Source organism: Clarias gariepinus, chromosome 23 (assembly GCF_024256425.1).
Source record: "Clarias gariepinus isolate MV-2021 ecotype Netherlands chromosome 23, CGAR_prim_01v2, whole genome shotgun sequence".
In the NCBI taxonomy this organism is placed as follows: Eukaryota; Metazoa; Chordata; class Actinopteri; order Siluriformes; family Clariidae; genus Clarias; species Clarias gariepinus.
In genome coordinates, this window is record NC_071122.1 from 21,288,186 (window position 1) to 21,312,162 (window position 23,977).

Here is a 23,977-nt window from a genome sequence, read left to right on the forward strand (position 1 = left end):
GACCAGAGGTGAGATTTAAACCCCCAACCCTGGAAGCAGTGTTTCCAACTCCTCAGTAAAGAAAGGAGCCATTGGCTGACCTAAAAATCGTTGAATAACATCATCGCGTAATTTACATAATGTCATAACAAAAAGTGAGTAGGTAAAAACACCCTAAATTATTATAACTAGTGTTAAAATAATAACTCGTGGTAGAGGCATGTTTTGCTTTTGTTAATTGTATAACAAAGAAAATAAATAGATAGAATACAAAAGTAACATAGAGGCTAGAGTGTTAATTAGTTAACGTTAGATTTTTTTTTTTTTATGTTACAATTCCAAACCTTCCCTTAAAAAAAAGTCTAAGAACGGTACGGTACAGACACATCAAAGTCTCCAAAAGTCTCCAGTAACCCCAGAAAAAGACGCTAGATTTGTCACTAGTCGCTTTTTTTTAAAAAGTGTCGCTAGAGGGGTCTGAATACTCGCTAAATATAGCGACAAAGTCGCTAAGTTGGCAACACTGCCTGGAGGTGCGAGGCAACAGTCCTGACCACTTCCCACTACCCCTATTATTATTATTATGGTATATAATGGCACATTGGTCATACTGTAAATGTAAGTTTAGTTGTTATTAGTCTTTCATGTGCTCCCTATTTCAATTCAATTCAATTTTATTTGTATAGCGCTTTTACCGATTTACATCATCACAAAGCAGCTTTACACAATCAAAAGAATTAAGTTTGTATGAAATGTGTATGAATCAAAATTATATGATTGTCCCTGATGAGCAAGCCTAGGATGACGGCGACAGTGGCAAGGAAAAACTCCCTGATGGTAATAGGAAGAAACCTTGAGAGGAACCAGACTCAACAGGGAGCCCATCCTCATCTGGGTGAAAACAGATAGCAGGGATTGATGTGCATAATAATATGCGAGACTGGAAGTTCAGTATAAAAGGAGATGTGTAGGATTAAAGTCCAGTTTGTTCCTGGAGGCTCAGGTAGACTGTGAAAAATTCCAGTCCTGAACTATTGAGCGACTGAAGTCACAGGTCCTATTTAACTTGGCACAGGTTTTATGGCCAAAACTCTAACTTGCTTATTATTGACCTTTATGATTTTTTTAGCTTTTAAATTGATCAAAAGATTTTCAGACTTTACAATACATTCGTAATCATGCTGTTATTTCTAATAATTCAAAAGGTATTGTTTGAATAATAAGTAATAGACACACATAATGACTGGCCTTCTGGGATAAAGATGCTTTAATTATATATAGCTTTGAAGTGTAATAATAATAATAATAATAATAATAATATAATAATAAAAAAAGAACATCCTTATATTCCCAACAATGACAACAGAACAATATACATACATACCTTGTATTTATATATATTTGTATATACACAATCATAATTCTTTTTTAAAACACCTGTTTAATAATATTATATATACTACATTGCAATTATTCAATAATTCAGATATCAAACCTCCACCCACTGTTTATTCTGTAGCAAAATCTAGTACCATTGATTATAGCAACAATTCATTTGAGAGTGTAGTTTCTATAATATACTGTAAAGGAGTGTGTTTATGGAATAGCAGGCAAGATTTTAGCTCCATTTACTGTATGGAGATGGTGGAAAAGTCACTCCATGAATCCAGCTTCATAGAGCATTCAGAAGCGAGCCATTATAAAGGGGCAAAACTAGTAAGAAACACTGTTGATAAATCTGCAAAATCACTGTAATATTGAAACAAAGCAGCGAAGTAACATTTGAACTTTTTTTTTTTTTATTACAAAACCAGAATACAGTACGTGATCTATAGTTCATTTGAGAGAGAGAGAGAGAAATAGAGAAGGGGTCTCGGGTACAGCACTGATGGATGTGTTTCACTTTTGTAGAATGATCTCCATCTTGGGGTTGATGAACGAGAAGCCGGCGAACCCCGACTGGTCCATGGAGTCGATCAGGTTCTTGTCGCCGTGTGAAAGGCGGGGCTTCTCGCTCAGGAACTCTCGGTCGAAGTTGCTGCAGTCGTTGGCGGATTTCTGCGATCGGAGGAGAGAAAACGATTAGGAAGAATTACAGTCATCTGTCTCGCATGTGGTAATCAAACGTGAGAGCAATCATACCGGCTGCGTTATGGTTCATTAAAAATCAATTCATTTCAAATTAGACTGCATTCGCATGGGAAGAGTCAATTAGACTTCCTTAAAGTATGCATCATACTGGCACGTGTAAACAATGCTGCTTTAGGGTTTCCACTCCACAACCTGACAACGCAATAAAATTTATCTTTTAAACAAAAGACGATCATTCGGTCATATATAAACACCAAAACCTTTCAGGAAGACATATTTAATAAAACGGAATGCGAGTTTCTCCATCACAACCACGAAGTATAGATTTAAACACAACCAAATGCCTCCATCCATCCATCTAGGAACCTCTGTAGTCCAACAAGGGACTGTGGAGGCCATTGATGACCATTGTATTTCTTCCCAAATCATGACTATGTTAGGACCTCTGGTCGAAATTCACGCACTACCGGAAATTTAGAAACGGCAATTAGCCTAATCTGTATGTCTTTGAAATGTGGGTGAAACTGGTGTACGCTGAGAAAACCAAGCAAGAACATGCAAACACACAGACCCGAGCCAGGGATCAAACCTGGACCCTGGAGGCACAAGGCGACAGTACTAACCACTAAACCAGTGTGCTGCCATTCATATGTCTAGTGGAGACAAAACTAACACCACACTTTGCATAACCAAACTAATCAGCCAGCCTGAGTGGAAATAGAGAAAAACTAAGTGGAAAGATGCCACCTCACCCACCCGTGCCCAGTGGCTCAGGGATATTATGTCTTGTTTGTCCCTTTTACTCAATTCAGGCTTGTAACTTCAACAGGGGTGGGGGCCCTGAGTTCATCTTCCTTTTCATTTGGGTCTTAACTTAAATTGACTGCACTAAATGACTGCACATTTACTGTTCACTGGTTCAGAGACTATTTCTCAGAGTAAGAAAGGAGTTGGGAAAGGGGTGGCGTGTCCTTACAAGCTAACAAACAAAGACTGTATCTGCTTCTTCGATATGTCCTGGAAATCTAATGTACTTAAAACGTACACTACATGTTCATCTTGTCTTAACTAAGCAATTTTTTCACCACTTACTGTATGTCCCAATATAATCTGCTATTTGTATACTTGAACCATGTGTCTATACATCGGTCCGCCACTTAATCAGTCATTCATTAGCTTTTGTGTGGTGTAGTGATAGGATCAGTAACTGAAATGAAATGACTCGTCGTGTAATGAGATTATTCATTTTGATCATGAAACAAATCACGGACTAGTCTTTACCGGGCTGATATTTTGTTAAAGATCGTACCACTTTAGGTTTGAAGGGGGGAGGCAACTCTCGTTTCTCAAGTAAAGGCCAGTTGATCGTCTTGAAGAACGGATGTCCACGAATGTTCCCCACGATGCCAAGCCGGCGGGTGGGATCCCGCTCGAATAACTAGAAAAAAAGGGAGTGAACATAACAGTTTTAAAAACGCTAATTAGCCACAAAAAAGACAAATATTCAGCATTATAGAGGCACATCTCTTAGTTAAAAATTTAAATTCTAACCTGCTTTATATACAGATTTTAAAGTAAAAACGTACATTTTTAAACAGCAATAAACAGATGTAAAACGACGGACTGGATGGATATTGCTTTTAATCGCTTAATTACCTTCTCCAGCAGGTCCTTGGCCTCCTTGGTGATCCAGCGCGGGTAGTGAGGCGTGTCCATCCTGATCGACTCAAAAAGCTCGTCTTCGTCATCACCTTGGAACGGCGACTGGCCGATCAGCATCTCGTAAACCAGCACTCCGAACGACCACCAGTCCACAGAGAACGTGTATTTCTGCCCCAGTAAGATCTAAACACGGACACAAAGACAAACGCATACCATGTTAGGCTTTTTACTGAAACCTGTTCAGAAAACATTTGAACCAGCAGGATTATATTCCATAGTATGTCAAGTATTCTCTTATGTCAAGGTATGATGCACGCACATAAAACTACGCAGGCATTTGGTTTTGTTTTCATGACCTCACTGACTTTTATTAAATAAAACCAGGTGCTCTTGGATTACCTCTGGTGCAATGTAATCAGGCGTCCCGCAGAAAGTGGTGGCACGAACTTCTCCAACCACGTTCTCCTTACACATGCCAAAGTCTGCGATCTTGATGTGGCCGTCCTTGTCTAACATCACGTTATCCAGCTTCAGGTCCCTTAAAACACAAATGCGCGCAAAACACATTAGAGAGCACATTACAACAGACAGACAGACAGACAGACAATTTTATCAATTCCAAAGGAAATTTCAATATACATTTAAAACAACGTTATAACACTGACAAAGGATTCCCAGCTCCTCACCTGTAAATGATGCCTCTGGAATGAAGGAACTGCAGGCCACAAATAATCTCAGCAGCATAAAACCTGCAGTAAAAGAAAGAAAGGGTTGAAATTAACATTCCTCTACTACACATTGTACATGCAAAACGCCCAAACAAAGTCTATACTTCAGCACTTCTGTTCAAAATTCAAGCCTATTCAAAAGATCATATTAAAGGGCTGAGTATCCTTATTAGGGGCACCTGCAAATGCAGTAGATTATGTGCTTTTACTTTAATAAAGCATTAAATCCACGCTTACATTAGACTCAGCCAGTTAATAAGCACTTAAATACGGACATGCAGATTCCTGATGGAACACTGGTGTCTTCTTTTATCTTATTGTTTTGTCTATGAAACAAACATGATTTAACCGGTATAAACCATAAGAAACTGCAATCCTTGAGCCATTAAAAAAATAATAATAATAAAATACTGATATACAGTATGTACAAGTTTAAAAAGTGTCCTGCATTGTACTGTAATGGGTATGCAGCATTTCTGAAAGCGTACGACAATCCATAATTAAAGCAGCATTTAGTGAAGGACCAGATCGTCAAGTTCGTGAGATAATCCCCTAAACGCTCTCCTAATTTTAGTTGTTTATGAGGAATGATGCCAGTCACTCACGTGGCTCTGTACAGATCGAATCGGCCTTTATCCTGAATGTGAAACATCAAATCTCCTCCGTTTAGATACTCCATCACGAAAAATAAGTGCTCCTGTGCATGCAGGGAGATGGAAAGTGGATTAGAACAAAACATTAAACAAAGCAATAAAACGCTGACACTGTTCCACTAATGTGAGTAATTACAGACCGATACTCAACTCATAAAGAAACTATTTGATTGTTGAGCAAGAAAGACTGGTATTTCCATCATGTGTAGGCGACAGTTTTATTAATTATACTTAATTAAACCTAGTTCTGAGCCCGAGGTTTACAAACATGACACATAACGAAATGATCCATTCTGTAGTAGCTTCTGTTTGATCCAAGAACCATTACTGCACCTTGGTCTGGATGGTGGAGTAGAGGTGTGTGAGGAAGGGGTTTTCCCAGGCTAACGCGAGCACCCTCTTCTCCACCATAGTGCACTCCACGTCGTCATCCATCAGCACCACGTCCTTCTTCAGCGCCTTTATTGCAAAGAATTCGCCTCGTCCCTTCAGCTCAGCCAGCAGCACCTAGGGCAGGAAAACACAGTACGTGCTGACGTTTCATCAGGATCGAACCAGTCGTGATCGAGCGCATGTCGGCGTCGAGGCGTCTTCAGTAGTTTGCGTGTTTCTGTTCTGTGCGGGTTCTGTTCTCACCTTGCCGAAGCTGCCTTTTCCCAACACTTTGTGGAACTCAAACTGCTCGATGGAAAGGCATGTGGAGTGTGATCGGTGTGGGACGGGGGAAGGTGTAGGAGTTTGATCCCACAGTTTGTCATACGCAGTGTTATCTGGAAAAAAAACAAAAACAAAACAAGTCAATAAATCATCAGCAGTGTTCGGATGCATTTGTACGTGTTTAACTTTTAATATACGCAATTGAAAGAACACGTAGAAAAGTCAAGGCGTACCGTTGGGGTCCAACGGCACACGCTTGGCTACATCCTGATAGATACCGATGTCTGAGAGAGTCGGATCGGGACGCTTCGTGGACGATTTCTGAGCGGAACACAATCAATAACATGGCGTTAAAAATCATTTCATCATCACCACCAGGCACCATGAAGTCATAGGGTGGGCAAATTCAAAACAATAGGAACTGAAGTAAGTAGCTTCAGGTGCATTAACAGTATTAAGTGTACTGTACGTCATGCATGGGTCACTTACTATGCTAACTTGAGTCAGAGCTTCAGCTAGAAGTTTCTGGTTTATACCACAGAGGTTGGCTACTTTGGTCTGGCATTTGTGGTGGACGTTCATGGCACAGTCTAAACAGAGAGAGAAAACAAATTTTTCAGTTAAATAAAGTGGTGTGGGAGAGAGAGAGAGAGAGAGAGAGAGAGAGAGAGAGAAAGAGGAAGCAAGAGGGCAACAGCACTTAAGCTTTGGGGGTATATTATATATCACAGGACGTCTCAAACATAATATTTAAATTCCGGAACGATTGCTGATAAGAAAATGACTTTACCCTAAGGGGTTGTTATGAAAATGCATGGACCAAAAAAAAAAAAAAAAAAAAAAAGCTTCCCTTTTTCCCCCCAAAGCAGCATGGCGTCTGCCGTTGCTAAGCAACCGTGAGCAGCGCGCTCCATGATGACAAGGAATTTGCATGATATTTAAATGGATGTCCAAGAATGAAAATCCCTTGCATTAAACTCTGCTAAACTAAATTTATTTGTGGACGCAAAGGGAAAAGAAAATGACGTCTTTTGGGTGCTTCCTATCCTTCGTGCACAAAGAAAACAGAGAATTGAAGCAGCTGATCTGACGGGTGAAGCTGATTGGTTGGTTCTTGTCACATGACCTCCGTTGCACTTGAGGCATTCTGAAAAGTTTATCTCGCTGCAGCATGGACGTCGGTGTTAAAAAGTGTCCAGTGTCATGTCAGTGTCGCTCTCTATTGTGCACGTCTCCATTTAAAATAACACAACTAAGCAGGCAGAAGCACGGCCCCCAAGACAGCAGCGTTGCATGGGAAATGACACCTAAACCTTGGCGAAAAAAAGGGTGTGGCTGCTAGACAGAGACATTGACCTTTTCTTTCCATATCTGAGTTGTGCAAGTGGACTTTCTACAGACAGCTTATACTCAAGCACTTTCAATATCATTCAAAACAAACTGATAATACGAGTATTTAGCACCTGAGAAGTGTAGAAGAATCTCATCAGAGTGTAACAATCAGCCTTAATAGCCTACGTTGAAACACAGTACAGTACGTGAGAAAAGCAATGGAGCAGACAAAGCGAAAAGAGATACATGGACAACAGACAGACAGACAGACAGACAGACAGACAGACAATAAACGTTTCCCACCTTCACACTTAAGGCCCTGCTTGACCATTCCCCAGAGCAGACTCCCGCAGTGATCGCAGAAGGTAGGACTCATATAGTTGTGCGTCTTGAAGCGATGCGGCATGTCGATCTTGAAGCGCTCTTTCTGGAACTGTGGATACACCGAGGAATCAGAATTTACAGGCCAATTTACAACCACCACAGTGATTTGGGACGTAGCCTTGACCGCGCTGCATGGTGCCTTCCTAATGAACAGAACCACTCGTCTCTATCTACAAGTACGTCCTACCAGACGCCTATAGCCCTGAGAAGCTCAGGTACCAAGTAGTGACTTTCGTCTATAAAACACATCGTAATTCTTCCCCAAACGGAACTTTGGCTCATCAAAAATGTAGCACAGTGACCCTGTAGCTACCTCGCTGACACTCGGTTCACAACAACTGAGCTGCTCGGGCTTTAAGAGCTTCTCCTGATTGATCACCAGAAGACTCTGATCTTTGTGAGTCTATAGGCTTAAAGGCCGTCCTTCTGGAACTCGACCCTTTCACTTCCAGGCCGGTCCTAAAACTTCTTAACATACAGTAATACGCTGACATTTTCCATAAGGTGACTGATTGATCTTTAGGATTAATGGGAGGAGTCTACAATATCAGAAGTAAAGCTCTTCAAAAAATTTTTTTTTTTTTTGTTCATGGTTTTGTGGGTGTAACTACACCATAACTTGCTTTACTCATAACGCTTTTGTCGTTATCGCTTCTCAGGTAATCCCGCCCACATCAGATCAGTTAGCCACATCGTTAGCATGGAAAGGAACATTTAAACTGGTGTTTTGGGAGTGGTGTGTGCAATGTTACTGCTTACCATCTCACTTCTGTTATTTTAACACATCTCTTCCTTCATGCCTAATTTATTTTCACTTCCTTTTTTTCCATAATTGTGCGGTATCCTAAAACCATCTCAAACTACCTGCTAGCGATTGCAATCAATCCTACCGGCTGGAGGTTAATCTACTAGCCAATGGAATCACAAGCACTTTTCCCTTTTCACCTAAAGGAAATTTCAAACAGTCCCATGATCACCACCATGTGCTGTGGGGCTGACAGGAGATACCTTACTGCTCACGTGTGTGTGTTTGCTTTACAGATAAACGGCGGGTTAGTCTTTACCACGGTGTCTCGGCTGTTGGTCGCCGTCCCTGTGCACCTCCCGATGATCTTATCAATGCACTTCTTGTGAATGGCCGCATTGCACTCTGGGAAAAAAAGAGGGAGAGACAGAGGTTATACCAGGTGAGTAATACATAATAAGTGAAATAATATTACTGTGTATAATAAGGATTAATACATGGTCCAAATTAGCTGGTCAGTTATGATTATACTGGAATTTAAATGTTTTAAGACCAGATTTTTTTTTTGTGTTAGGTGAATATTTTTCATTGGTTAGGAATAAAAAAAACTTGGCATCACCTAATTTGCATGAATTCACACAATAAAAAAAAGAGAGAGAAAAAAAAAAAAGAGTACAAAACATGCTAAACATGCTGATGTGTTACTTAAGCGTGGTTTTACATATTAAATGTACTAACCATGTATGTGTGTGTGTGTGTGCGTTTCTACAGTATACAGTATATATGCATGTGTAGGCGAGACATACAAAACACTCACGTCTGCATTTGTAGCCCTGTTTGTTAAGCCCCCTGTAGGTGGACAGAGAAAATGTTAGTGTGTGAGCTACAGTAAGGCTTCATCTGTCAAGATTAAGTGAAACTACAACCATGCGCACGCACACACACACACACGCATACACATACTACACAAAAGAAATAGCTCAGGGTGTTTGAAGTCACTTAAAAAAAAAAACAGAGGAATGCTTCAGGGCCTGTACAGACACTCACTCCTCCTTTCTCTCACACACACATACTGTACACACAGGCATGCAATAACAGCGGTGTTTTCTACAGATGATGTTACAAAGCAGGAAGTTCATTATAGTTTAGATTATCAGGTACAATAAATTTTTTTTTAAAAACGCTGATTGCAGTAGATACAAAACAATAGTTTCCATTGCTTTCGTTGATATTTGATGAATAGTGCACTGTTTACTAAGAACTGTGTTTCTTTATACCCGTGTTAGTCATAGCAAATCTAGCTGTCCACGCACTCCTCCGTTCACTACCTTGTTCGCTCACTCCTTCATTAACTACCTTGTTCACTCACTACTCTAGTCACTACCTTGTTCACTCACTACTCTAGTCACTACCTTGTTCACTCACTACTCTAGTCACTACCTTGTTCACTCACTACTCTAGTCACCACCTTGTCCACTCACTACTCTAGTCACCACCTTGTCCACTCACTACTCTAGTCACCACCTTGTCCACTCACTACTCTAGTCACTACCTTGTCCACTTACTCCCTCCCTCCCTCCCTCCCTCACTCCCTCCCTCACTCCCTCCCTCACTCCCTCCCTCACTCCCTCCCTCCCTCCCTCCCTCACCCCCTCACTCCCTCACTCCCTCACTCCCTCACTCCCTCACTCCCTCACTCCCTCACTCACCAGACAAACTCTCGGCAGACGGAGCAGAACGTAGGCTGTTTGAAGAACGTGGCGAGGAACTCATGGTTTTTGATGAAGTGAACCTTGGCCTGTTTCATGGCTCCTCTTCTTCGATTGAGCGTTAAAGCGCCGTCCTCTTCTTTCTCCATGATTGATGCTTTGCTTTCTGAAAGACAGTTCGATTGAGGCATTATGGCATAACATTACACTGCAAATTAAGGGAGTTTTTTTTTTTTAATAATGAGATTGTTCAAGAATATAATCACTATAGGTCTTCAGAAGAGTTTCTCTGCACCTGAGTATTAAAGTAACACTCAAGAGGTCACCAGCGTTTAAGACTTACTGTATGTCCAGGTTCAATTATCACAGATTCAATTATCACAGATTCTCAAACAGCACAGAGAAATGATTTTTTCGCATATCCCAGTAAGGAAGCTGGGGTCAAAGTGCAGGGTCAGGCAGGATACAGCGCCCCCTGGAGTAGATAAGTCTTGCTAAAGGTGGCAAATTAGGCAGTGTTGGGGGTTAAACCAGTTACCCAGAAGATGCCATTCACACTTGTGCTTTAATGAACTAGATTCTTAATATAACCAGCTCATATCTTGACTTTGGGTTCAATAAATTAAGCAAACAATGAAGCATGGTTAAGCGATGCGCTTAAGAGGTCTGCACTGGCTGCAAAAGTTTTGAGCCCCCAATCCCACCTTCCCAGCCCACGCTGAAAGGAAACAGACAATAACATACCACCGTTTCACTCACTCAGAGGGGAGTTCCAGTGTATTGTCAACCGAAGCCAACATTGCTATTCACACCCCCTCAACGTACCCACTGACTCATCTGTTCCCCCCACTGAGTTTGCAAAACCCTCAAAGCACAGCCACCTCTTGATTCGTTGCCAAGCGTCATTCTTATTTTTTTTCCCCTTTCCTGAAGTCACGACTTACTTGCCAGTTGTGTAAAACTTCACATTATACGGGGACAAACTTGATCTGTAACTGTGGTGCATTTCTTTTAGCGTGCACTGTACATACAACGTTTATAATACGGCCGAGCGAAAACGATACACGCAACAGATTGTGGAAGCGAAACTGGGCCTCTGACTCATAAGACAAGTAATGTAAACAAATAAATAGCATTATGGGATGCAGCTGATGGAGAAGATTGTCTTCGAGGTCAAGACGGAACAAAGAAGGGAAACGACAGTGTTGAGCGATATGAGAAAAGAAACAACAGTAGAAAGTAAGACGTGAGACAGCGGAGGCACAGACACAGCCAAACATTATGTTCCACTGCATGGCCTGTTGAAGGAACACAGTGTTTGGCACGCGCGAACAGTACAGTATGTGTGTGTGTGTGTGTGTGTGTGTGTGTGTGTGTGTGTGTGTGTGTGTGTGAGAATGCGAGTGTGTTTTGGATTAGATGCTGCAGTCGGGAGGCCTGCTCGCACTCAGGACAGAGCGGAGGCCTGTTCAGACATGAGCTCTATAAATAGGCATGACTGTGCCTCTTTTCAGGAAGCCTATGAACAGGGGTGGAACCAGCGTCTCAACCATTCCACTGTACAAACACTCCAGTACCACTACACACACACACTCCACATGCACGGTCCTAGCCAGTGCATCCAGTGCCAAAGCGCCCCATACTGTACATTCCCGCAGCAACCCCATGCTGTTTGTCCTCAACTTCTAAAAAAGCATAAACTTTAAATCTCCTTTTTTAATCCTATAAAACTTCATTCTCTCACACACTTGGTGCTGCTTTATTTTCTTTCTTTTTTTTTTTTTGAACTTTTATCACTCAGGAAGCCTGAGCCGGAATGATAAAGGTGGTCCTATCACTGTATCACCACTAGGGTGCAGTACAGAAGTGGGTGTATTTAACATGTACAGTTGCCAGGGGGGTGAGCAATTTTATTTTAAATGTATAAAAGACATAAACGTGCTAATCTGTTACAAATTCTGTCGTTACTATTTACATATTGTTGTTATAATAAAGGTTTAAACATCAAACCTCATCCTAGGAACAAATACAAGTCTAATTAAACGTACCCATGTTACAAACTTGTTTGGGTCAGTGGAAAGCCAAGCGAAGAGAGTTTCCTTTTTTTTTTGGTGCAAGATTTAGTAAAGACACAGCACCGTGGGTTCCTGGAATGTTAGCAAGGACGGTCGCGAGAGGGAAACAGAGCCATTTTCAGTTTTAATTTTTAATTTTTAATGCAGCAGATGCCAAGAGGAATCATAAATAAAATTATATGTCAATTGTCTGCTTATCTCATATTTCTACCCAATTTTCATGTCTTCTCTAAATGCTTTGATTCTTTTTATAAACACAATTATGAATCTTAGTCTTGGAAATCTGCAATGTTGGTAATATTTTTGAGTGACTGGAACCGATTATCTGCAGGCACGTTATTTCTTATGGGAAAATATGTTTCGCAAGTGTCCCTACACACCAGAGTCGCTGCCTTCCACGAAGAACTGCACGGACATCATGACCTTCCCAGAGGGCTGCAGGTCGACCCAGAATTCTGCTCGGCCGTTGCCCTTTTTGCAGCGCTCCGCGAGCACCGAAACGCCCACGGTGGCCTCGGAGAGAGGCTCCTCGGGCGTCTTCATAAGCAGAACCTGGATCACGCGGCCTTCGTAGATATGAGCGTCGAAGGTGGAGTTCCATGCCGGGTACATGGTGGGCTTCCTCTGGACCAGAGTCTTTCCCCGTTCTGAAGATAAGGGAGAGAGAGAGCGAGAGAGAGAGAGAGAGAGAGAGAGAGAGACGAGATAGAAAGTCCATTCAAAAGCTAGCTCAGGATGTAAAAATAATAATAATTGCTGCGCGTTACAAATGTTTTTTTAATTTCCACTTAATAGGGGCTCTCCGGCTTATAAGGCACATTTCTAACTCATTATATCCTTTAAGTAATTTTTAAATCCTTTAATAACCTTCCATTATAAGACTGTTGCTATGGTTACATCTCAAACATGGAAAGCATCTTCTACATTTGCATCCACTGATGTCTATAAATATTCCTCCCTCTGTAAAGGTTTTCTTCTCGTAATATAAAAAAAGTGCATGATAGTAAAAAAGTATAAAGAATATCTAGCCTTAACCTTAATCAGGCTTGTTGCCATGGTTACCCAAAATGTAGTAACATGATTTATAAACTTTGACATCATTTTTTTATTTCCACGGATGAGAAGCAGCCAATCAGAATCATGATGATGCCATTTATTCTAAAAAATATCCTACAAGTGCTTAACAGTATCGCTATGCATGTGTGTGTTTTTGCGGTTTATGCATGTTCGCTTTACTCCGACGTATACCGACCTGTGCTGAGAGACTCCTTCATCTTGATGGCACAGAACGGTGCTTCGGTCATAGTTGGGAGGCTCCCCAAATTATAATCGTTAAAGGCGATCCGCAGGAACGGAGCCATGGCGAGTGCGCACCTGAAACAGAGACACAAAGATCAAACAGATGTTCGTGCAGCTGTGAGCAGAGCTGGAACTATGCACAGGAAATGTCTAAGGAGTTGCCACAAAAAATAGAAAAGAGAGAGAGAGAGAGACTTCCACATTAGATCGGCCCACGCAGGAACCGCTCACACGACAGCGAAAGCCAATTTTTTTCATTTCCTTTATGATAGCCGTGGATTAACTGTACGTGTGATGCGTTTCGTTTAATGTACGCTGGAAGAATCAGCTAAATCTACGAGACTCTCGTACATCATCTGCAGAGCCGAAAAATGAGATTATGTAAAAATGTATTAAATAAGTAAAAATAAAGGTGCTGATGCCATATAAAACTGTTAGCAAGTATAACTTAAATGTGTATTTCGAGTTAACCGTTCTGTGCCATCAGGCTTTCGTCATTTTTTTTGTTCCTCTTCCTTTTGTGAAAAGAGAAATTTCACACATTTCTGCAATCTGCCTAAAAGACTTTTTCCTGTGTTTGCATCAGCTTCATGGTCTTCAATGAACAAAAAAACTTAAAATAAAATTTAACAAACGCCTACAGAGACTTCCGTTTCTTAGACGGAATTTTCTAAATGTGTAATATAACCAAAGTCGGACTGATCTGCATTCCTCACGGCATTAAAGCTCAAACCACACCCACGCACGCCAAGTGCACACGCTTAAGTAATTCCACAGCCGTAGCGTGTCACAACCAGCCTTTACGCCATTTCATAACGACACAGATTACAGGTCAGATATGCAAAGGATGCCAAAATCATCTACTCATATGATAAGGGATCTTATGACTCAGGAAATTTACAAGGTGAATTTGGACGTCGGTAAAAATGATGAAGCAGTCTAGAAGCTCTGACTGGAGGGAAAAAAGGACAGCTTGCAGCAGAGGAAGCTGATCCTGGGTCAGTTCTCATGTTCATGTGCAATTTAAGTAACACAGGTCTCGGATCAGCTCGAGAGTTCGGAAGCTGTTCCCAGCTGAAACCTGTTTAGCTGATCTAAGAACAGCTCACACATGCACTGCACATAAGGAAGAAGCCAAGCTCTAGACCAAATCTGATCTCAGGTCAGCTCACAAGTTTACAGGTAAAGTTGGAAGGTTGGAAAAAGTGAGATCAAACAGATTCATTGTGCTCAAACTAGCACAAATGCTGTGAGAAGCTGATCTCAGATCTGTCCTGAACTTCACTTGCATGAAAATAGAACCACAAATGCTGTAAGAAGCTGATCTCAGATCTGGTAAATTTAGAAGCTGATCTCAGATCTGCTGTATTTTTAACCAACAGAAAAAAAATCAACACTGTAGATGTTGAAGGAAGCTGATCTCAGATCTGTTCTGAATTTCACTTGCATAAAAAAAAAACAGCAACTGGAAAAACAACAGTACAGACAGATGCAGTCTGTAAGAAGCTGATCTCAGATCTGCTGTTGAAGCTGACGCCAGATCTGCTGTATATTTATCTAGCATGAAAATTCAAAGGCATGGATGTTGCAAGAAGCTTTATCTTAGATCTGTTCTGAATTTCATTTACAAAAAATACACAGTAAAGACACTGTAAGAAGCTGATCTTAGGACTGACTACCATGACAAACAACTGCAAGCGGCTGATCCCAGATTTTATTACCTCATAACTGGATTCAAATCACAGTGTAGATAATGTAAAGAAGCTGATCTCAGATCAGTTCTGAAAAACATCATGGAGGCTGATCCTATATCTGCTGTAAACTGGACACTGATTCCAGATCAGCTCAGAAGTTTACTCTCATTTATACTGACGTGCGTTTTTTTGTGAGACTCATACTGATTTTAGATTAGAACAGAATCAACGAGTTCTGGTTTTTTTCCCCCGTTGCTATGGTGAGGACAGCGTGACGACTGAGCGGCAGATTTCCAGACAACATTTTTTTTTGCCTGAACTGTCACTTCCTTATTAGCATAGACCAGTTTCCCTGGAGCCCAAAACGTCTCGGTTCTGTTCACAAAAAGCTCTTAAGCTCAATGTCAACACCGTCTCCGTCTCCGTCCCCCACTCAAGAAGATTTCAGCTATGCAGCAGAAAAGACAGAGGTTTTTCCAAAGCAATGAGACACGCAATAATACTGCAGCACCCACTGATACAGTGTGTTTACATCAGAACGTAGCGCTGGTAGCAGCAGGCGGACATCAAAACGCCTAAAAGGGACATGAGAGTAAGGAGGACGGAACAACTCGGGGTGGGACGAGCGCTTGTCCGCCCCAGTGCGGCACTGATTAAGAGCAGGAATGAAATGTGGAGCAGGTGGAGTGGGACCGAGTGGGATTGTGTGCTTTGAGAGAAAGAGAGAGAGAGAGAGAGAGAGAGAGAGAGAGAGAGAGGTGTCACACACACACATACACACAGAAAGCACACATTGCTTGTATTTTTTAAATTCTAATAGCAGACCAGTAAAATAGAAACGGTATCACACAAAGCAGAAAAAGAAACCATTTCAAGAATGAAAATGTATTAACTGGGAACCACACACTCAGACAGAGAGAGAACTCAAGCGTGCGTGCGCGAGAGAGAGAGAGAGAGATGCAGATGTTAAAAAAGGCGCACTCGTTTCCCAGGAGAGAGAGGGGGGAAAATGAGCACACATTGCAAAGAAGGGAACAGAGAGATAGCAAGAGGGAGAGGAAGAGAGAGAGAGAGAGAGAGAGAGAGAGAGAGAGAGAGAGAACCACAAACTTTACACCCGTATAGTCATAAAATGAATGCAAGCAAAAAGAATAGGATTTTCTTTTTAGTCTCTGTCCGCCAACACACTCACACACACACTCACACACACACACAAAACGTACATAATGTACCAACAAGCACATCTTGTCTGGTCGGTTACTAGTTTACACACCGCGTGGCTTCTCATCTGGTGTGTTTGTTCAGCCATAATTGCAGTTACCGAGAGACAACCTGACAGCACAAACCTGTGTGTGTATGTGTGTGTGTGTGTGTGTGTGTGTGGATATATCTATGTCTTGATAACCTTGTTAACCTTGTCTCTGGTTATGGCAAAACATACACTCACACACACTGTGGAAAAAAGCACAAGTCAGCAAAGTACAGTCTGGGCGTCTCAGAGAAGAAAAAAACAAAAACAAATTTCGTCCTTGATGGATCAGTGTTCCTTTCCAAAGAAAGGCCGACTTGTGAATGGAGATTTGCCCAGACTGCAGTCAGCACTTTCTCGACACAAAGATACTCTCTCTCTCTCTCTCATTGCTTTTCTTCACTCCTTTTTCGGCCCCCTTTTTTCCTCCCTCACAGAGGGAGTTTAGGATTTCTAAACCAATAACATTTAATAAGGAGCTCAGTCAAACAGAGCGTGAAGCCGTACGAGGTCCTGGGAGTCAAGTCAAGTTCATTCAAAAGTGTGTGTGTGTGTGTGCATGCATGTGTGTGTGCATGTGTGCGTGCGTGCATGTGTGTGCGTGCGTGTGCGTGCATGTGTGCTCAAGGCTTTTTGTTGTTGTTGTTGTTGCAGTGAACGGTGTGAAGTGTTTGAACGGCAGGTGGTCTAAAAACGTCACATCACCGGTAACTAGCAACACAGCCGTAATCCCCTTTCCATTCGAGGTAACAAGTGTGTGTTTGTGTGTATGCATGTGCAACAGGGTGCTGGTTCAAATCTTTTTCATGAATATTGGCACCTGTGTCACCATGCTTTGGTATATGGGATGGAAAAAAAATATCCTGGAAGGTGTTTCTGTTTTACATAACAGTGTGTTTAATGATGATAACTATAAAGTAAACAATATGACTTGAAAGAGAAGTTTTCTTTCTGGTTTTCCATGAGCCTCTATCAGGCGAATTTGCTTTCTTTAGGTACAAAGTAAAGAATCGCAAAGTAGTAACGTCCTACTCATACAGTACTTAGAGAAATACCAATCTTAAAAAAACTGCAGTAGATAATCCAATCATTCATTCATCTTCTATACTGCTTTATCCTGTAAATGGCGGTTTGGAAATGCTAATTAGCATAACCTGCATGTCTTCGGACTGAGGAAACTCACCAAGCACGAGGAGAACATGCAAACTCCATTTACACAGACCTGAGACTGGAATTGACCCTTCAACCGTGGAGGTGCCAGGCGACAGTGCTAACCACAACCCTTACAATTATGTGCAGTAATTGTACAGCGTAAAAACCTGCTTTACAATCTTATGGTAAGACCATGTGACTCTACACAGAATTTTTTTTTTTAAGTGTCGTTTATTACGACATAATAATAATAATAATAATAATAATAATAATAATAATAATGATAATAATAATAATATTGGACAATCCGGAAACCAGTTTACATTAGCACTGCACAATTAAACAGATAATAATAATAATAATAATAATCGCGATACGGCCCTGCATGATTATTTAATCGCAAAAGGCTGCAGGTTATTAGCTCGCGTACGCATAGTCAGGAATTTATGTATAGTTTGTTTATTTTTGTAGACAAAATGTTGATAAATAAATATTGGCAAACATCTTTTTAATGAGATCATTTGTGCCATCATTAAGGTTTAATACAAAATGATGCATTTATCGTTTATAGTTTAAAATCACTAACTAATCGCGATGTGACTAAAGTGATCAAATCGAGCAGCACCTCGACTTAAATCTACCTGTTAAGCTAAACACCGTCCCAGATTTCAGGAAGCCTTTGACTGAGTGTTGTCCGAGTCTCGTCACGGAGAGTCCGCTTAGGTCTTCAAGTTCATCAGCTGATCGAGTCTGATCCTCTGATCAGAAAGAAAAATGACCCGACAGAAAGATGAAGCTGGCAAACCAGTTTATCCTGCCTGACTCACGGCGTGCGATGTTTACACCATATTTTACTGTTTCCTGATAAACACGAGTCACGTGTCTACGTTCTGGTGGTCGCAATCGAGTTCCAGACAGGTCTAGGTTCTCGCGAACGGAGCAAAAACAGAAGCAGAAACACGACACTGGGATCCTGTGAAAAGTTTCGAGTCCTACTAAGTGCTCTAATGGATGGAAGACTATCAGATGATCAGATGATAGATATCGGTCCGACGCGTTTCGGATCCCCTCACGATGCGGCTGTGCTCTTGACTACAGACCTACGTTCCTCCTCCCAAGAGATCATTTTAAATGGATGGATATGAAGCAAAAGCACCGATTTGATCCACAGGATCGGTTTTGGTTTGATGCAAAAATGAAAAAAAAAATAAAATTAAACAATTAAACAAGAGGTGCGGTATGTGAGATCTGATTTAAGATGCTAGTCAATGCACGTAATCAATCAAATGCCAGATTTTCCTGTTAAGCAAACTGCAAAAGAAATAACGATGAAATCAAAGCAAGTAGGAGAGAAAGAAAGAAAGAAAGGGTTCAAGGTCAATGCCGAGATAGGTGCCATGAGACTCATTTCAGAAAGCAATTGATTTCTCTCTTCCCTCCGGCTGTGAAAAAGGAGCCCCCCTCTTTTTCACTCTCTCTCTCTCTCACACACACACACACACACACACACACACACACACACACACACACACACACACACACACACACACATTCTCTCACACAGAGCTCTCTAAATCAGTGTAGAAAAGCCGATTTCTCTTCAAAACTGGACAGGTTTTATATTTAAACTCCTTGTTTGCACATGTACTGTGCGTGCGTGTGTGTGTGTGTGAGAGAGAGAGAAAGAGAGAGAGAGAACAGTAACCAGGGCACAGTCAAACCTGCTGAGCTACTCTTCCCATCAATCATTACTGACAAAGAATGGGGAAGGTCTGAGAACAGGTCCGTCAACGTACATGAGGTTCAGATGTGCGTTAACTCGAATGTAACTCAAAACTGTGTGTGTGTGTGTGTGTGTTGGCATGTCTCCCTAAAGGTGAAATGGCTTTTGCTCGCTCTTGTCTCTCGGTGCATTACAAGCCTGGTGTCCATTTCTGCTTTGTACACACTTCACAACGACTTTGTTAACCTCCCGCTGCACTCAGAGCACCTCCTGTCTGCCTACCACTGTCTGTGTGTGTGTGTCTGTTCTGAGTGAGGAGGGATGCGTCAGCCGTGCACTCTTGTGTACAAGTGACACAGAACACGTTTGATATTAAACACATGCCGCTCAAAAGGTGTTAAAAAAAATGATTTACAGCAAGCTGTTAAAGGCAACCGCCTAGCCCTGCACTGTTATATACTGTAACTGTAGAAACCACAAAAGCGCAATGCAATGAGTTACTCCAGCTATTTTAGAGCTACACACTATCCGTGTGCGACTACAGTACGTTCCATCCGTGCGAGAGCTACGCGAGATCTGTGTGACAGCTACATTGGCTGTGTTAGAGCTGGGAGAGATCTGTGCGAGAGCTAGATTTTAGCTGCGAGAGAGCCACGTTAGATCCGTGCAAGCGCTATGTTGAGAACTGTGTGACATGCGAGAGCGCCACGAGAAAGTAACTAGAAATGCCGTGAATGAGAGAGGTATGTGAAAGCGACAAGAGCGACTCGATGTCTGTGCGAGAGTTTCAGGGTATCCGTGCAAGAGTGACATTATATCCGGAAACGAGGCAAGCGAGAGTTGTGTGAGAGATGCGCAGGTTGTGAATGAAAGAACCCGGAAGTACATAAATGAAAATTCTAAGCAAGAAGCAAACATGAGGTACACGCGAGAGCTGCCCTGGGACAGGTGCGAGAGCTGCGCAAGCACATCCCAGGATGTCCATGCAACATTTATGCAAGCCCCAAATGCGAGATCAACGCAACTAGATCTAAACAAGAGTTATAAGAAATATATGCAAAGTCATGCTACGTGATACCTACAGAACTTAAGAGCAACACGAGAGATACAGTAGACGCGAGTGCTCTGTGATCTCTCATAGTTGCTACATAGCGCTTACACGGCTCTTTTGCGAGTGCAAAAGAGCCGTGTTCCACATTAGCTGCCACTGTTCATTAGAGCTGCGCTGAATTTCATAAACACAACCTTGAGCGCTGATTACTAACGAAAACAACGAATGAAAGCATGAATGAACAAACCACTGCCGCAGACTGGCAGAAAGATAACAGGAACAAATTAAACCACATTTCTTGCAGCGTCAACATGCTCGCATGGCAAAAGAGGATGAGGCATTGTGCATGCTAGAGCAGTGCTCTGTGGTCAGCAGGGTAAATACTGCGAGGCAGAGCATACAAGTTCTTTCAAGGCAAACAAAGTAGGGTGTGTTCACCATCTCTTGCTTCATCCAGGTCACATCCACTCAGCACCAAAGAGAAGTAAGAAACAACTACGGAAGACGGGGCAAGAAAAAGAGATGAGTAGTGAAAAAAAAAAAGTTGGAAAATGAGTCAGAGTCGACCAAGCAGATCACACCAAGGGACGCGACCAGAGTGTGTAAGTGTTCCGTGGATGAGAGCTGACGTGTCCTTGTGTCACCACATACGATCGCTAGATTAAAAACTCCAGTGCATCCAGGTTTAAACAAAATGAAGGGAAAAGATAGCGCAAGTCATTTACGGTAAGAAGGTAAACAAAGAGATCGTCGCTGCACAGAGATCGTATGGAAAATATTTCTGGTGCATGCACAGGAGATTTCAGGGTTTCATATCAGGTGGAATTATTAACTATTAAATAACAACTTTATGAGGTTTAATACAGCCCTTGACATTTGTTATCATCATTATTACAGAAAGAGACGTCTTTTTTTTTTATGTTTATCCCTACATTCGGTGATGATCCAATGTTTGTTCCTGTTATTGCTTATCTAAGAGTAGCTATAAGATGCAGTTCTGTGTTCATAAGAAAGAGAAAAAAAACATGCAAAAAAACAAAAATGGAAAACTTTAGACAGCTTTACTAGCTATAGCTTTGCACTGTTATGACAAAGTGCTGACACTGGAGACACCTTACTTTATATACAATTTCACAATATCAACACTTTTTTTCCCCTTACGTCATTCATTTTTTATTAGACCATGAGATCAGAGCTCGATCGGATTGGAGAACTGAGCAGCACTGTGGTTTTAAAATAATCATAATAATTATCATAGTTATCATAATAACAGCTAAATATCATCCTAATTCCAAATCCAACTCGCCTTACGGATTGACCGCTGCTCTGCAATGAAAGCTATTTGTTTTGAGACAGCTTTTGTCCAGTTTGCCGATATACATAATAACCTGATGATAATGTGATAACTTAATAATGATCATTTCTCAAAACACTCAACACGAAGTTCTGATTCAGTTCACCGCCAGGCTTTAATTCATCCTAAACTACACGTCAGTAATATCTACCGACTCAGACTGAGTGTCTTGATTCAACATATCCTTCATCTATACAGTAATGTCATAAATCCCCACAATGATAAACAACCAACAGACTGTAATTAAAATATCATGCGCCGGATAAAAAGTTTAAAAAAAGTTATCCGTACGAATCTGACAGACATCCGATTCTGACTCTATTTATGTAGCCTCGAGCATATCGAACTGTCATCAGAAAATAAAGACAGAAAGAAGCAAATGAATGAAATAAGATAAGTGATTGTAAACAAGGTGCGGCAAAGAGGAGGCAAGAGCGCTGGTGTTACGCAATTATGAATAGGGAAAAACCTTATTAAAAAAAAATTGTACCTTACCTTTCTTTGTCAGTAAAGCGTTACTTTTAAATTCGTGTTGTCCACCTGGAAAAGGTGTTACCTAAATGTAAAAAAGGAGAAGATAATTGTTCATATATTAGATAACTTAGTGAGATACAATATATACATTTTCCCGCACAGAACCTTTAATCTACAGTCTACTCTAATTGTTCATACTGACGTATGGTTCCAAACACCATTGTCTGTCTCTCTCTCTCTCTCTCTCTCTCTCTCTCACACACACACATTATTCAATTGGCACAGTGCTGAATTGACCTAGATGTGATTATGACCTAAGGTGGCATGGTTCATTTCAAGGGTAGCACATACTGATAAAGAAAAAAAAAAGTCTGTCTTGTCAGGCACAAATATGAAGTTAATGAATGTTTGTCTACAATATGTTGCCATAATAATCAACTTTTAAACATAAAAAAATAAATGTTTTAAACAACAACAAAAAAATAAATATAAAAGGATTAAAGCATTCTTTAGAACAGAAGAGATTGAACACTGAAAGTCCCGCGAGATTTGCTTACGTAACCGCGCCAGCGTTCTGCGTTCCACTAAACCTCCGAAGATCTAGAACGGTTCTAGCTCACGGTCCCCTTCACTCACACCACTGCTATACACATTTAAGACGTGTTTTTATTGTCTTTCCTGCGGCGTAAACGCTACAGCAGATGAATCTGCACACACGTTAGGGTTACTTCCTGTCCAAACGTGCAGTCTTTGTTAACCGGCGGTTTAACCGAAACTCGCTAGTTTGTGACTAAGAGATGAAAAGACAACGCGGCGTTACTTCAAAGAGTTCAATAACCCTGAGTGTATCTTCGTTTTTTTTTATTTGATGATTTAAAATTGGAACATTAAAGCCCTTCTAGTGATCAAGCGCACTCGTATGTTTTTAAAACATCAAAGTAAAAAGTTACATAAAACTTTTCAAACATCAAACATTTTTTTTTGCAGTAAGGTTTTCTTTTTTCAATCTTCAAACAGAACTTACCTCTGGAGGAAACAACCTCCAAGAAACTAACGTTAAGTCCTTTCTTGTGCTGCTGACCCGAGTACAGAACACACGCCGTGTTTAAGGAAGTGTGTGTGTGTGTGTATAAGAGGGAGTGAGAGAGACTGTGTGTGTATATGTGTGTGTACCCGCCCCGCTGTCATAGTCATTGGCCACGTCCAGAGACCGCACACTAGCGTACTCTACAGTACGGAGACTCAGAACGCTACCAGCGGCTCGCCTCGCGCGCGTCTCCATGGCTACGCGGAAGCAGCGCGCACTAGCGTACTAACTAGCGTGCATTTTTCATCCCCAGGCTATTTAGTACGGTGGCGATTTTTTGGGAGTCGTCATGGTGATGAGGCGTGACGTTTCCACAGGTGGAAAAAGGGGCGTGGCGATTTCCACTCTTATTTCAGTCCGCAAGATTTTTTCTTTTTCTTTTTTTAAATATAAAGTTAGCCCATATAAAAGTTATTTTAGATATTTAAAAAAAAAAACGGTTATATCTTCATTTCTTTGTGGTTTTTGGTTTTAAATAAGAAAAGTAAGAAAAAAGTGAAATGAATAAACAGAAATCTCTTCCTTTAGTAGATGTTCTTTGAAATGTTAAATATGCTATATATTTATTTTTATAACCTTACATTTTATAAAAAAAAAACTTATTATATTAAAAAATAAAATTTATTATTATAAAACTTGTTTTTTGTGTTAATCTTTTTTCCTCCTTAAAAAAATCCTTTTTGTCATGCTTTGATTATTGAGATCATCAAACATACTTTAATACTACACAAAGATAAAAAAAATAAAAAAATAAACCGTTTTTAAACTATAATTTCTTTTACTAAGGGGAAAAAAGCTTTCCAAACCTACCTGACCATAGGTGAAAAAGTAAAGAGCTAAATCATTAATGAATTGTGTTTTCTGACTAACTGAGTTAAA

The 23,977-nt window shown here is 41.0% G+C and overlaps 1 protein-coding gene across 1 annotated transcript; it reads right to left on the reverse strand.

The window, feature by feature from the left end:
- Positions 1-1,233: 1,233 nt before the first annotated feature.
- On the reverse strand, positions 1,234-23,172 carry prkcdb (protein kinase C, delta b). Its single transcript, XM_053483677.1, has 18 exons — positions 23,036-23,172; positions 22,033-22,093; positions 13,268-13,389; positions 12,396-12,662; positions 9,941-10,106; positions 9,049-9,080; positions 8,551-8,636; positions 7,406-7,535; positions 6,260-6,360; positions 6,004-6,091; positions 5,750-5,883; positions 5,447-5,620; positions 5,066-5,157; positions 4,419-4,481; positions 4,132-4,270; positions 3,727-3,915; positions 3,380-3,508; positions 1,234-2,037 (listed from the first exon to the last, which is right to left on the reverse strand). Exons 3-18 carry the CDS (start codon positions 13,374-13,376, stop codon positions 1,879-1,881), a joined length of 2,058 nt encoding a protein of 685 aa, XP_053339652.1. The 5' UTR covers positions 13,377-13,389; positions 22,033-22,093; positions 23,036-23,172; the 3' UTR covers positions 1,234-1,878.
- Between the last annotated feature and the right edge of the window lie 805 nt (positions 23,173-23,977).